The sequence below is a fragment of the Ambystoma mexicanum genome, chromosome 5p (assembly GCF_040938575.1).
Source record: "Ambystoma mexicanum isolate Mex_15411 chromosome 5p, UKY_AmexF1_1, whole genome shotgun sequence".
NCBI classification, from domain to species: domain Eukaryota; kingdom Metazoa; phylum Chordata; class Amphibia; order Caudata; family Ambystomatidae; genus Ambystoma; species Ambystoma mexicanum.
In genome coordinates, this window is record NC_090930.1 from 274,792,529 (window position 1) to 274,808,417 (window position 15,889).

A 15,889-nucleotide genomic window follows, 5' to 3' on the forward strand; every position below is an offset into this window, starting at 1 on the left:
CCTTACCCTCGCCAAACAGGTCAATGCCATGTCTTCGGCCTCTGCATATACTTGCAAACTTATTAGGGCTGGCAAACCCTTCCTATCCACGCTTAGCTGCACCACACTGGCCGGAGCCCTAATCTTGTCTAAATTCGACTATTGTAACTCCCTATACTTGGGTGCCAGTAATCATATCAATAAGATCCACATTTTCCAGAATAACGCCTTGAGATCGGCACTAGGTATTGCCAAAAGGGATCATATCTCAGAAGCAAGGAAACCAAACAAATGTCTGTCCGTCAGTGACAAAATCCGGCTGAAAACTATGTTGCTGACACATGAATGCCTCAATAATGCAGCCCCTCGCTACCTTATGGATAGAATAAACCGAAAACTGACCAGCCGACCTACGAGATCTGCCAACCTAGATTGCCTAATCGTGCCTAGATTCAAACTCAAAACGACTGGAGGGAGTAGCTTCCGGTTAAAGCAGCGCAGCTATGGAATTTAACCCAGCCCCCCCCACACCCCCCACCCCCTCCCACCACCTCTCCTGAGGGCAGACTGTTAGGGAGAATTTTCAGTTTAGGGCTACATTTCTCCCACCTCCAGCCCTTTTGCTGAACTTTGGGACTTTGAACTTTTAAATTCTATGTGTTTTCTGTGTTTGTTTCTTTTGGTTATGGAGTCTGACAAACTCCATAGGCATCATCTTTTACATTGTCACACAGCACCTTCAGTGCAGGGGCACAGGGAAGTCTTTCAAATTTCCCAAGGTTTAAATACCTTCTCTGGGATAAACTGTTTCCCAGAGCAGTAAAGTGAAAATGACTTTACTTAACGTAACTTTCTAGACCCAGCCAACACTATCTTACAATAGAGTGCTGGAGGGGGTTACTTAGTACACCCTGTCTCTAGGTGCTCATTTAACATTTTTATGTTATCCTTTCCTCACAGAATGGCTGGTGGCAGTGGTTTCGTTTGTGAACTACAATGGTTTGCATTTACTGTGGCTGTTCGCAGCTACGGCAAAGCAACCGCTGGAGCCATCTTTGACAAAATGGTCCCCGGTCTTGTTTTTTCGCCATGTCTTTGTGGTCCTTCTAGAGATTTTCTCTCCGTGCCAAACCAGGTTTGGTCTCTTTGTTCTATTCGCCTTTGGCGGGATTCAGGAGTGAAGCCCGCCTCTGGCTCCAGAGTGTCTGGGGTAGGCAGGAAGTGAGGGAGGGGCCCGGAACTCCCTGTGCTTAGTTTCCTTGGACACTGAGGTGATTGGCTGGCTGGCTGGCTGACTGTCCGGCAAGGACAGCCACTGTGCTGGGTGAGTGACAGCTAGGCTGGAATGAATGGGAGAAAACTGAATAAAAGGCTAGTCTTTTGGCTTGGAAGGCAGTCGACCACTGGACGAAGGAACTGAAGAAGAGCTTAAAGAGGACGCATGCTGCAACTCCTGGATCGTTGGTTTGCCCGGTAAAGCCCTGATGCAGTGCCGAAACGCCAAGTTTGCATCGACGGAGAAGCCCCTGCAAAGACAACTTCTCCCTTTTGAGTTTGTGGGATCAATCAACTCCAAAAGTAAGCCACCAGTCTCAGAGCTGGTTGAATTTCCAGAGTTGCTGCTGGAAACCGTACAGCCAGGGAGAGGAACACCAGATTGTGTGCGTTGGTTTTAAGCTGGCCTAAAGCTTTTGGTAGATCCTCTGATTGTAGCTTGCACAGCATACAATGGTTGTTAAGGGCAGCGAGCTTGACCCATTCTACGTCGGTAGAGCAAAGATTACGTAGAGTTGGAAATTGATAGAAAGATTTCATAAGAAAAGAAAGATTGATGCGTGCTATCCCATTAAGCGAGGGATTGCTAGTCCATCCTAGTAGGAGCTTCATTTCCTCAGGCACGTCTACAGAAAGACGCCACTCCAGAACTCTCAGGTGCAGTCTTGGGAGGTAGTCTGGGGTGCCTCAGTGCCGACACTAGGATGTGCAGCACCTGCAACCTCCTTAGGAGTGGAGTTGGTTGGTCAGTCCAGATGCCGCGCTTGCACCCACGGTGTTGTATTGAGCCAAAAAGGTTAGTGGATAAGTGAGTTTGTGGTGCAGTGTTAACGAGCAAAGCCGCCTGCGGCGTGTCAGTGTTTACCATAAAAGTGGATGGTGCTAGTGTGATCAAATTGGTAGGAGAACTCTTATGCAGTTCTACAGTAACGGCCTTTTTGGTTTTGAGTCGGCTGGTAGTAGTTGGACAGTTGAGTTTGTATGAGAGGTTCACTTGAATCGGGACCTCTTTCAGCCACGGCGGAAGATGTCAGCTGGCGTGTGGTGAGATGCGCAAGTGGTGCATATGAAGGCAGAGATGGTGCGGTGGCATTAGTCAAAGAGCACTTTTGGTTCTGCAATGACGGACCTTTGAGTTAAAGTAGCAACTTGCTCTCATCATTAAGCTGATGCAGGTCGAGCAAGCACTGCCTCGTCTAGAGAGATGTTGCAAAGTTTTTTGATAGCAGAATTATGGCCCTTGATTTTGTTGGGCGGCTGATTTTTCGATTTTAAAGTAGCCGCAGAGATATCGCTATCATTTGTATTCAAATTCTTAGATGGTGTCTTCTTTTTTGTGCCCTCATCTGTAGTCTTTTTACTTTTCGGGAAATAAAATGTGAGGTAGACAGAGCACCAACCTGCGGCGTAAGTGATTATTTATCTGCGTCAGGTTGGATGTTGTTGACCACGGTGGGAGCCATGAGATCGATGAGGGTGGAAGGACTGTCAAGAGATTCCATATTGTCCACCGCAGCAACATCTGTTGGATATGAGTAGAGTGCTACCAATGGTAAATGCTGTGGCACCAATTTTGCCTTGACTAAAATGTTCAATTTCCTTTAATCTATCATGTTGGAGTTTTAAAGCCTCCATCCTGTCAAACTGGCATACTACAGGAGTATGTGCCAAAAGCTTATCATTGGTTTGGACCACTTTGGCGTATGATTTAGTTTGCGCTTTTAAGAGATGGGTGAAGTAATCAGTTTGCTATAATGGCCATTTCTGGACAGGTGGCATGGAAAACATGACAGGATTCTTGCGCTAACAGATGACCTTCAATTTTGTTCCGTTTAGAAAGAGTAGCCGACATGTTCACTTTCATCTCTCTGATGGCATAGTGAGTGTACCCGTGACAATTGTCCAACAAGTTAAGAATCCTGGATAAGACCAGAAAATTTTGAACTTCATGGTCATTCAAATCAATCAAGGAGTCTTCAATAGGAAAAAAGGGCATTGCGGACTGTGGAGGTTGCACATGTGTGAAGTGAACATTGGAGGAGCTGGTAGGGATAAGAGGCTCCTTAACAGTGGGTTGCACAGAATCAGAATTGGTAAAAGGCGCTTCCTGAGAGGGAGAGCTAGACTTCATGGGTACAGCGGAGGGACAGCTGTGCGGATTGTCATCTCTAAGAGAGGAGAGCCCAGAATGGGATGGAGTTGGGTTTTTGTGTAGATCCACTTGCTCACGGTGGGCAGAAGTTCTGGCCACAGGAGTAGAGAGCCCTAAGGAAAGGCGAATGCGCTTGTCAAGCTCTGCCATGACTGCAGGGGCGAGCATCAAGAAATCGGGGATAGGTGCAGCAAATCCTTCTTGTGAATTGTATAGGAAGGAAGTTTACATTATTGAAATGTTCGGGGAAGTTTTAGTGTTGGGGAGCATAACATAATCAACTTCTTTGAAAGTGAATGTATTCTTTTGCACCATGAGAGTAGCAGGCACATGTACTAAGTCTATAGTTGATGAAGGTGGCGTGCCATGAGGGCTTGAAGCTTTATCTACTGGGGGCACAGCGCCCGATAAAGGTGAAGACTTTGGTGTAGGAGACGGGAGGTTGGAATTCAGGAAAGTGGAAGAGGGAATGGTGCAGTCAGAAAGAGTCAGTTGAGGGGAAGAAACTTTTAATTGGAGTGTCAAGCAGCCGTTTGCCGCTCCCGAGGCTTCTGTCCATAATAAAGCAAGAGTGACCGAAAGCAGCACTTAAAGTTGAAAAAGCAAACAAGATGATGGTCTTAGTGCAGTGATGCGGGCAAATACAATTTCAACACCTTGCTATTAAAGACCAGTTAAGCCACGCGTTAGTAGCTAGAGTCAGAGTATTAGATATTCAAACGCTACACTAAGCGTGCAAACACTCATAACAAGGCGCAAAGTGGTAATCACTCAAGACATAACAATATGCACATTTATTAAACTCAGTGCGCATATATTGATGCCGTGCTCTTCCTTACCGTCCATCGTCTCCAAGACAGCACAGAGCAGGACAGATGCGCGCAGATTAAATAAGTAAAAATAAAATAGCAATTCAAATGTACCACGAGCCACACAGAGCTCTAACAGGCTCCTAACGGGCACTTCACAAGGCACTTCTCAGGGACGCGCGCACGCGTAGCGTACCTGTGCCCTATATAGGGGTAGTGCCGAAAAGGGGGCAGAGCTACGACGTTATCTAAAAAATGTACAACAAAACAAAAAAAGAGTACTATAAATTGCCTTTATGGTAGACAATTATTTTAAAAGGGCAAAACAAGTCTGCAGTGGAAAAAAGCAGAGGAAAATAGACCACACACCTTTTGTGAGGATGTGCCGAGTGTGGCTGCAGTCAGCTGTAAGGCAGAAAGACGGCTAGGCACCTTGTAAGGCACTTCTCAGGGGCGCGCCAGGGACTTTCTGACCAAGGACAGGTTGATGGATTTATCTCAGACATGCTTGGCTTTCATCAATTCCACCCGCAGATTGGCATGGTGGTTTCAGAGGCTCCTACAGCTGATGGCCTCATGTTTCTTAGCCCTCCCTCTGGCGAGTTTGAAAATGAGACGCACTCAATTTGTTTGTGCTCGGACAGAACCGGTCCAAGTCAATGGATCCAGATTCTCGCATATTTCCAGTGACTCAGGACATGATACCCGATCTCTGTTGGTGTCAGACTTCATCATTCTGTTGGTGGGCACCCCTTTTGGGGATCCGTTGCTGCAGGTCACAGTAACAGCGGTTTCCTCCCTACTTGGGTGGCGGGGGGCAATGTTGAGCCATCTGGTAGTTTTCGACCCATGGTCTCCCCTGGACCAGGATCGCCATATCAATTGCATCAAGCTTTTGGCTATTTTCCTGGCCTTGAAGGCTTTTCTGCCATCCATCTCCAACAACGTGGTTTTGACTCAGATGGACAACTCTGTGGCAATGCTCTGTGAACAAGCAGGGAGGGACCAGGCACTGCTGCTAGTGGACTTAGCCATGCAGATTGAACAAGCAGGTTCTGTCCCAGATCTTTTCAAAGTGGGGGACACAGGCTGTAGACTTGTTTGCGACACCCACCAACAGGAAGCTTCCACAGTATGCCTCCAGGGAAGGCCTGGATCCAGATTCCCTGGGGGATGCACTAAAGATTTCCTGGGACAGGTTGGTCGTTTGCCTTACCTCGATCTATGCTTTTGAAGCTGAAGTGAGCACACAGCTGTACTCCGTTCTTCATAGCTCCTTGGTGGCCATTCAGATTCCAGTTCTCCGATTAGCTTGCCAGAGATTCTGGATCTTTTGCATCAGAACGAACGGGTGTGGCATCCATCCCCACAATCCTTCAACTTAGTGGCATGTTCCAGAGATCAGGTCCCTAGCACAGTTCATTCTCTTAGGGCAATATGCCCATCATCCAAGCTGCATGCCAACCTTCCACACGTGTCACTAGTGCCTAGAAAAGCAGCTTGATCCTCGTTGGGCGCCTATAGATTGTCCATTTATTTTGGACCTTGTGGCTACGGGCATTCATATTCTCTCATGTAGAACATACTTGTCTGCTATTGGCGCTTCTCTTAATACAGGTGCTTGTTCATTCACGCTCACGAATCCGGTGATCAGCATTTCTCTGGTCTCCTTCACCTTTATCTGCCTATCAAGCCACCTCACACTAAATGGTTTTCACAAACTTTCGAACCCTTGGCAACGGTGGAGTGGAAGCTCCTCAACTGGAAGGTGACCTTTCTGTTTGTCATTACGTCAGCCAGAAGAATAGGGGAGCTGCATGCTCTTTCTATTGAGGAGCCTTTTCTGGCTTTTCATAAAGACAAGGCGGTGCTGTGCACACACCCCTCCTTTCTTCCGAAAATGTTTGGAATTTCACATTAATCAGTCAATTTCCTTGCCAGTGTTTTTTTTTTTCTGGACCCGGCCTCTGACGCCGAGTCGTTCCTTCACAACCTGGACATTAGAAGGGTTCTCAAGTTTTATTTAGAATGCACGAAAGACTTCAGAACCTCTTCTCATCTGTTTGTTACCTTTTGGAATCGAAAAGGAGCACAGGCATCTAAAGCTTCCATTTCCTGCTCGATAACCTCCTGCAATTCACAAGCTTACTCAAGCCCCACCAAGGCATCCATGCGCACTTGGTGCAGGGCAAAGCTGCGGCCGTAGCTTTAAAAAAAAGTTCCTTGCCATATTGCTAGGGCGGCCACGTGAGCCTCCCCCTCTGATTTTTGTAAACACTATTGCCTCGACCTTAGTTCACGAGAGACGCTCAGTTTGTCCAGGCTGTGCTACAGAACCTGTTTTTAAGTAAGGGAGTTTTCGATTTTCCCAGTTTAGTATCTGTGCTTGTGTATCTTCCACAAGTATGGAGGAAAGAGGATGGGATGTAGGAGTAAAACAGTTACTCACTGTAGTGACTAACATACTCTTAATCCATTGTCCCTTTTCTTCCCGCCTGCCTTGCCTCTCTAAAAAGTTCCATCGTATTGCTAATATGTCTTCCGACCTTGGTGATAGAAAAGGACTGAAGTGCGCTGCGATGTACGGGGTCAAGTAAGTCGGGACTATAGCCCAGCGTAAAAATAGGACAATACTTATTTTGATGCTTCAAAAAGTGCTCTGGTCCTGTCCCGAAGGATGGAATTTCACACAAGTATGGAGTAAAGGAAAGTGTGGACTAGGCAGTGCTCCAGAAAAGATTTGGGAGTATTTTACTCACAATTTTTTTTAAGTTGGGAGTAAAAGCCCAATTCCCATTGAGAGTATTTTATAAGCGAAAAATGTTTTCACTGAAACGGAAATGTTTTTTTAATATGTATTTATTTGGTACTTGTTATTCATACACATTAAAAGATACATGTTTACCTCTTCCATCAGGCAGTTCAAATAGTAGTTTCTTCTTGTGTTATTATGTGCACTACTGGTCCAAGCATATCCATGTAGCTGTAAAGGTGAAAGTGGGGGTGTAAGATTCTACATGTCTTTTTTTTAATGTTTTTTTTTTTCCCTTTTCTTTTTTTTGTTCATAGTATTTTTACTTCCCATTTTTATTTTTCGGGAGTATTTGCCAATTTTTAGGGAGTAAAAGTGGCCGATGCATGCCTTATCTGTAGGGTTAGTACTAGGAGTATTTTAATCACTATGGTGAGTAACTTTGCTTTTCCATCGTTTTATTGATAGTCCAATCTAAAAGCTTGTATCTAAAAGATAGGAATATAATTGTACCTATAACTTTGTTGAATATCTTCTGGAACATGTCACCATCACTAGGCCTCTTCCCACATTACTCCCTTTTTCTAAGAAGAAGCTTTGTGACTTTTGGGCACAAGGCCCCATACATCCTAGGGATTGGACTTATAAAGTTAGGGTATCATTCTTGTGAATTGGTTTCATTCTACTGCATCACTACTTACCTTCTCTTTGTCTACATTATTGAATGCATTTCTAAGCTCCTGTGTATATATGTCTGATAATTGAGGATTGTGTTATAGTACTGACTGCCTGTTTAATTTACTAACGTGTGTTTTGGGCCTAGGATAAATATAGTATTTTTGTTCTTACCCGCCTAAATTTAATTATATTATTGTGTACAGGTCAGGCCTGCCGGTAGTGCACTGCCCCTACCGGCAGACTCGGAGTAAGCAGGTCCGGTAAAAATGGCAGAGCCGGTAGTACCTGCTGTTTTACCAGCCTTTTTCCTGGACCGGCTTACTCGTAATTACCCTCTGTGTTGTAATAATTGCCTTTCCGATCTCTGCTCCTGTATGAAACATTTGCTGTGACACAAGGATAAACATCTTGGAGCCGATACGCGCTGCTTGGGCTTATAGGTGATCTCCAATTACTTAGTATCTGCTGTATTGGTGCAGAAGGAGGAGACTGGCACACAGGTGACGTGGTTGTTGGCATACACTTTATCTTGGAAAATAAAGAGAAAAAAACACACCTTTCCCTAACTCGAGAGGGGTTTCCTTACCTCAACTAACATACTAAGGAATCAGTTAGGATGGCTATGTAAATCAAGAGTCCACCATCCTGCGTCACAAATCCAGCTTCTCGGCTTACACTTGTAACTAAATTAAAGAGGTAGTGGATCTTCTTGTTCCCGAAGAATTGCTCCCTTCTCCAGCATTGGATCTTTCATGGATTCACATGCTGTGAATATTTCCCATTGTTAGGCTGGGAAACCTCAGTAACTTTAACATAGCGTTTTCTATGGAAACATTGACACGGAGTGGCCTATCAACATCCTTTTTGGTTGCTTTAGGCTGCACCAATGGGATGTCTAGTATAAATAGCCCTGCCCCTGCGGCTTTCCTTCAGAATTCAACCATCTCGGAACTGTCAGGATCACCTCGTGTTTTCTCTTCAAATTGCTGTTCGTCTTCTACACGTGTTTTCGGAGGCAGGCCCAATATGTCATCTGTGGGCCCGAAGAAATCGCTGTTTAGGCCGTGTGCGACCTGAAGAATTTCTATGATGGGGATGGGCATGCAGACTGCCTTTATTGCCTATATCCCATCTTTCCGCGGACAACTGTGAGGTTTGTCAAGGCTTCTCGCAATCAGCGGTTCATTTGCTGGCTAAATGAGGGGACTTAGCCGGGTTCGGAGGTTGGTTCGGCCCCCGGGAGCAGGTCCGCTACTATGGTGGAGAAGGTGTCATCTCTCCCGAGGGTGCCGTCGGCGGAACCCTCCTCTAAGAAGCAGCGCATGGCAGAGCCAGTGTCTGAGGTGGGGCACAGCAGGGAGTCTTCTGGCACCAGGTCAGTGCATCAGAATAGAGGGTCGGGTCCCTCTCACGACAAGGCTCCCAGGGTTGAAAAGTCAAAGTCCGTGAGTTCCGGGCCGGAGTTGTTGGTGACGCTGTCGCACAAGTCATCAGCGGCTGATAAGGAGAAGGTGAAGTCTTGCGCGTTGGCGAAAAATCCCTCATCATCGAAGGACAGGCACCATTCCTCTTCAGGATGTGAGGATGCCAAACATCGTTCCAGCTCCATGTCCAAACGGTCCATTTTGCCGGAGAAGGCCAGGCCTTTGGCTGCCTTGGGTCCGTTGCCGAGGGGTTCGTCTACGGAAGTCCCTCGGTCCACGGTGGTGGTGCTGCCCTTTCTTCCTTCGTCGACCGTTGTGACGACTGCTCCATCGTTGACCACGCTGGATTCCACATCGACGTTCGCGGAGGCCTGTGCTCCGTTGACTTCAGAGGTGCCATGGCAGTCGGCGTCTGGCCTTGGGCCTGTTGGAGATTCTGCAGCAAGACCCCACGACGTACGACTTGGACTCTAGTCTGGAGGAGGAAAGTCAGCCGTTATTCGATCGTTGGCGTTGGGTCTGCTGACATGGATTCCCTGCCGGCTGCAGATCCGAGTGCTGTCCCGCCTCAGTACCCATTGGTGAATCAGCACTCAATCCTGTCCATGCAGCTGCTTACCATGCAGGTGCTGACCATGCTGCAGTTGCTGTTGGGGCAGTTTGATGCACGGCTCCCAGTCCCGCTGAGCCCGGTGGGTCCAGTGGAGAAGGAGGTGCGGGTTGTGCCGCAACAAAATGAAGGTGTGGGTGCCCCTCGCCCAGGCCTCCTGCATACGTCTCCTACGGCTAGGCCGCCGGTGCGGTCTCCGGTTGGTTTTCGCCCCTCCCCGGACTCATCCAGAGGTAGGGGAGCTGGTGGATTCGGATCCTGATAGTGTTCCACGTGACGCTCGTCACCCAGGCGGGCGGATACCTGGGATACCGATCCGGAGGTGGATCCACCAAGCAGCCCGGCTTGGCCCTCTCCACGGATGATGTTGGCACTTTTAATGCCATGATGGCCAAGGCTTGCCACGTGTTTGGTCTTACCCCAGAAGAGGAGCGAAGAGTTTTCTTTTTTTTGTTCAACACATGAGGAAGAAGCGGTCTTCTCTGTCCCCATTTTGGACCCCATTTGGCAAGAGGGGCTGCACACGATGCGCCATCCGTTTTCTGATCCTGCAGTCAAGGGCCGCTTGGGAAAGAAGTTTAAAGTGCTGGAGTCTTCACCCAAGTGCTACTTCACAACCCACACCTGAGTCTGTGGTATCTTCGGCTGCTGGCCGTAAGGCACATAGTGGGCACAAGTGTGCAACGCCACCTGACAATGAGGCCCGGAAGCAGGATGCATTCGGCGAGAAGGTGCTTATGGTGTTGGCTACGAAGGTCAAGGCAGCTAACTCTTTGGCCATTATGGCTCGATATGACAGAGAGATGTGGCACCGGCAGGGTCCACTCTTGGATCATTCGCCTGAGCAACAAAGGAAGGAGGCCATGCTGCTGGTTCGAGAGGGGGAGGAAGCCTCAAATCACAGCATTAACATTGCAGTGGACCTGGCAGAGTCGGGGTTCAAGCAGATCAACAATGGTGTGGTTCTCCGTCGGCAGGCCTGGTTGCGCTGTACTGACTTCAGGCCTGAGGTGCAACACAAAGTGGTAGATATGCCATGTGAAGGGAGGCAGTTGTTTAGTGCTAAGATTGACGAGGCATTGAAGGTGATGAATGAAGACTCTGATACTGCAAGGTCACTGGGCATGCTGCAGATTAGACACTTTTTTTGCCCCTTTCGTGAAGCGTCGGGAATGCCAGATTTGCAGGTTCCCACGACAGGGGCTACGGTCGCCCCAGTTATACCTCCCAAGGGTTCCGACATTCTTCCGTTCCACACAAAGGGCCAAGTACTTTTAAGCGCAGCAGAAGAGGGGTCCGGCTGCCTTGACTAGTAAAGGCCGGCAGTCCAAGCCTCGGCAATGACTGCCATATAGGCAGTCAACTAGGGGGCAGGGTGGTGCACCATATCAACGAGTGGCGGTCTATTACGATGACCAGATGGGTGCTGGATGCAGTACGTTATGGCCACTCGTTGGCGTTTTGGCGCCCGCACCTCCCTATTCCACCACTGATGGTGTTGCAGCTCCATCGATCGATCTTGCGGCAGGAAGTGCGTCTGTTGTTGGAAAAAGGCGCGATCAAGCCGGTCCTGTTGTCTGAACAGGGACAAGGGGTGTACCCCTGGTATTTTGTAATCAAAAAACCAAATGGAAAGTGGCGGCCTATTCTGGATCTTCGGTCATTGAACAAGACCCTGCAGTGCCTGACGTTCAAGATGTTGACGTTACATGATGACATATGCTCGGTCCAGCCAGGAGAATTCTTGGCGTCATTGGACCTCGAAGATGCCTACTTCCACATCCCAATGCTTCCCAAACATCGCAAGTTCCTACGGTTCGTGGTCGGCGACGCTCATTACCAGTTCTGTGTTCTCCCGTTTGGCTTCAAGTTGGCTCCCAGGACCTTCACCGAGTGCCTGGTTCAGTTGGCGGCCTTCCTCCGCAGGGAAGGGCATCATGTTTACCTGTACCTGGACGATTGGTTGGTCAGGGGTGCGTCTCCTGAAAGGGTGTGTCTCCAGGCAGCAATATTCCTGTTACAGCGGCTGGGCTTTGCAGTCAACTTTGCAAAATCTTGTCTTATGCCATGCAGGGATGTGATTTTTCTTAGGGGCCCAGTTTCACACGCAGCAATCTGGTGAAGCTGTTGGTCGACGGAATACAGAAGCAGATCTCCAGGGCCGCCTTCTGGGGGCCAGGAATGTCAGTGATGGTCCGAGGGTATATATCTTTAGGTTCCATGGCGTCCTTCATCCCTCTCATCCCGAAATGTCAGTTTGAGGCTAGTGCAGGGGTTTCTCGCCTCCAGGTGGTCGCAGAGCCTCGGGTCCTGGTCTAACAAGGTGCCTGTCTCCCAGGCTTTGGCAGAGGCCCTGCGGTGGTGGACTCGCTCCAGCAACATTGTGGAGGGCATGCCCCTGGGAGAGCAGGATTTCGGTACACGATCGTGACGAACGCAGAACGTTCAGGCGGATGCTCTCAGCAGGGACACAGGTCAGCTGCACGAATGGAAACTGAAGGACTCCCAAGTGGCGCGAATTTTCAAGAAATGAGCGGGTCTCCCCCTCTGGACTTGGTCGCCAGCCCGGAAAACGAGCAATGCCTGTTTTTTTGCCAGCAGGGTGGCTCATCCGGACTCGAGGGGGCGCGTGTTTTCATTCCCGTGGACGAGCCTGTTTGCATACGCGTTTCCTCAGTTTCCTCTGATCCGGAGAACGATCCAGATGGTCCGCAAGGTCCAGTGCTGGGTGATCCTGGTGGCCCCATTTTGGCCCTGGCAAACTTGGTTCTCGGATCTGCTTCATCTTGCGGTGGACGACCCACTTCATTTGGGGTCAGAGCCGGATCTAGTATCACAGGACGACAGGAAGGTGTGGCATCACGATCCAAGTTCTCTCTTGGGGCGTGGCTCCTGACCACTCTGAATTTGGCCATCTAGAAATCCCGCTGGATTGCCGTCGGATCTTGGCGGCAGCAAGGGCACCATCTACCAACGTATGGTACTGTTGGAAGTGGACCAGGTTCTGTGCCTGGTGCACAGACCAACCAGACTTGCAGCCATTACAGGTGTCTCCAGCTCAGCTTTTGCCGTATCTTCTACTGCTGACAAAGGGTGGGGGGAGGGCTATCGTCTTCAAGGGCCATCTCCAGGTTTTCAGGATGTTAACCCCCGGAGAAGACGTTTGCTGCGATATTGAGTCTCAATGTGGTGCTCTCATGAAGCCACCGTTTGAACCTATGTTGGCGACGATGAAGTTCCTCGCATGGAAAGTTGATTTTCTGGTGGCTATTACATCAGCCAGGAGGGTCCCTGAACTTTAGGCTCTGGTCATCAACCTGCCGTATCTGCGGTTCATGAGGGACAAGGTTCTCCTGTCGACTAATCCGCACTTTATCCCTTAAGTGCCGTCGAAGTTGCACAAGAACTCTACAATTGCTTTGCCCACTTTCTTCGCTAAGGCTGCCACTCCTGCAGAGAGAGCGCTGTATTCCTTGGACGTTAAGAGGGCGTTGAAGTTTTATCTCGACCAAACTTTTGGTCCCTCCAACAGGGGGCAGTCTATCTCTAAGCGAGGACTTTCCCGTTGGGTTTCCTCTACCATTTCCTTTTGCCATGGGAAGGCTGCCAAGCCTTTGCGGGCCAATCCTAAGGCCCATTTTACAAGATCCACGGCATTGTCAGCGGCGCTGTGGGCGGGTATACCGCTCAGTGACACGTGCCAAGCAGCATCTTGGGATGTGCCGCATACCTTCGCCAGACATTACTGTTTGGGGCAACAACATGTGGAGGATGTGCAGGTGGGACGTGCGGTCCTCCAACGCCTGTTCCATTAAGGTAATCCCTGCAGCTTCCGGGGTTTGCTTTGTTCTAATGGTGCGTTTCTCATGCCTATTGTTGGATGGGTTTTCTTTATGTTGGTTACTGTAGCATGGGGGCATGGGGTTTTGGTTTGCCTATCATGCACCACCAAGTTGTCGTACTGCTATGTAATCTATTCACAGCATGTGAATCTATGAAAGATCAATGCTGGAGAAGGGAGTCGTTTCTTACCTGTAACTCCATTTTTCGAGCGTTGGCATCTTTCATGGATTCACATGCGCCCACCGGCCGCCCCTCCAGGCAAACCTTGGTTCGGGTTTCCTCTCTTTCTGGAGTTAAAATCTGAAGGGAAGCCGCGGGGGTGGTGCTAATTATATTGGACGTCCTATTGGTGGAGCCTAAAGCATCCAAAGAGGACGTCGATATGACACTGTCGAAGTTTTACATAGGAAAACGCTTTGCTAAAGTTACCGAGGTTTCCCAGCCTGGCGGGAAATAGTCACCGCATGTCAGGCCATGAAAGATACCAACGCTGGAGAAATGGAGTTACAGGTAAGAAACTACTCCCTTCTTCTGGACAATGGATCACAGTTCCAGTTGTAGGTGGGACCTTTACCTGAGGGATTGACTTCCTTTCCAAGGTACAAAACAAAGATCCCGGTTCAAAATGTCAACAAGCTGAAAGTTCTCAGTTGAACTCAAAAGGGTACATTCCCAGCTCAAACATCTACATTTCTTATTGCCCATAGTTGCGTCTTCCCCTTTTGGGTTGCTGGAGAATGCCTCCCTTTAGGTATCTTGTAAACTCAATTTCCCAGAGAATGACTCCCTTCTCCAGGTGTCTGACTCTCAGTATTTTTCCCTTCCCCTGGAACTTGTCAGGTTTATTGGTTCCAGTTCAGAACAGCTGGGAGAACGCCTCCCTTCCCCTGGCCCTTTTCACTCATGCACTTCCACGAAGAAGATAGTTTTCAAAAGTTCCTTTATGCTTTGGCAGACCTAGTTCACTCTCCTGCCATGTACTGCCACAAAGAAGATAACCTCTTGGACCCTCAACAACCTTCCCAACAATCCTGCTACCTTTTGGGTTCTTGTTGGCTAACTCCAGTTGGTCTCGGGCTCTCCGAGCTTTGGTTTCGGTCTTCCCGTGGCTTCTCTGGCTCTCCAAAAGGTTGAAAAATTCTCACAGCGTGCCTCTTCCTTCTGCGTGCGCGCACCATCCATGTTATTCTCGCACCCACACCTTCTCCTGGCCAGGCTTCCGTCCTGTTGCTCCTTGCTGGAGCAAACTGGGACGTCTTGGGTTCCCCTCGTTCGTGCCGCACACACTGGCTTTCCGGTGCTGCCTTGCTTGTGGTTCCTCCACGAATGGTTTCTCTTCTTGGTAAGTCCTTTGTTGGTTGAACTGTCAAAACAACTAGAAATGCGTATGCACGCTCTCTTGAGGACTCCTCATTGCTCCACATGTCGTCTTCGTCCCAGTATCTTCCAGGGAGCTCCTTCTACAGTCATTCCTACTCTTCTCAGTATCTTTTAGGGAGCTCTTTCTAAGGTCACCCCTATTGTTCCTCATCCCAGTTCATCTTTTGTTTTCAATGTTACAGAAAGTAATTTGAAGTGTGGGCTACAGAGGGTTGAGTGAAGGGATATGAGGATGTGTAGGAGGTGAGTGGAGGGGATTAGTGTTTGGCATGCTGCGTTTCCCTTGGATGGTCGTCCTTGTCCCTAGAAGGGGAGTCTCTCCCCATGAGATCGCCCATTAAGTACCACTCCCTAGGGGCACTATTGAGTCCGTTTATGGTACTATGTAAGGCTTTATTGTAGCAGTGGCATTACAACACCTTATGTAACACCAGAATATCCATTTCTTCTTTTTGCAGTTTATTTCCTCATATGTTCTCCAGAGCATATATCAACTTCAAAAATCAAGATGACATTGTTTTGTTTCGAGATCGTTTTGATGGATACGTTTTCATTGATCATAAAGGTAAAGTTGATTTCTTTTCTTTTCAATTGATTGAGATTTTTTATTGTCTTTCATTTAGTTTTCTGTTCATAGTTAGTTTTTCATTGTCTTAACAAGTTATGCTTTCCGTATTGCTATTATTCCATTACAGTGCTCTGAATCTGCAGCAAAACTGCATGCAAGTTTTTCTATGGCATCTGTATTTTACTATTGCAGCACACAGCATCATCTGCACAGTGTTGCTGGGTGCTCCTTGAGCGTCCCTCTTCGGTTTTCTTTTATATTGCTGTGATAACTAATGTTACCAGGATAGGGGATATCTTTTTACCCTACCTATGCTTTTCTTTTTTAAGATTAGCCCACCCCACCTAATGTGGAGGGCTGAGAGGATACATAGTATTCCTTTTCTCACTTTTCCTGTAACTTTCTAGTTGCAGTGACAA

At 48.3% G+C, this 15,889-nt stretch overlaps 1 protein-coding gene across 5 annotated transcripts in view; it reads left to right on the plus strand.

Moving 5' to 3' along the window:
* UPF3B (UPF3B regulator of nonsense mediated mRNA decay) overlaps positions 1-15,889 on the plus strand; it is a 747,911-nt gene that overhangs the window by 80,557 nt on the left and 651,465 nt on the right. For all 5 annotated transcript variants that reach the window (XM_069612697.1, XM_069612693.1, XM_069612694.1 and 2 more), the window contains exon 3: positions 15,361-15,467. In XM_069612697.1, coding sequence (XP_069468798.1) covers positions 15,361-15,467 — 107 coding nt within the window. The remainder of the gene's footprint in view (positions 1-15,360; positions 15,468-15,889) is intronic.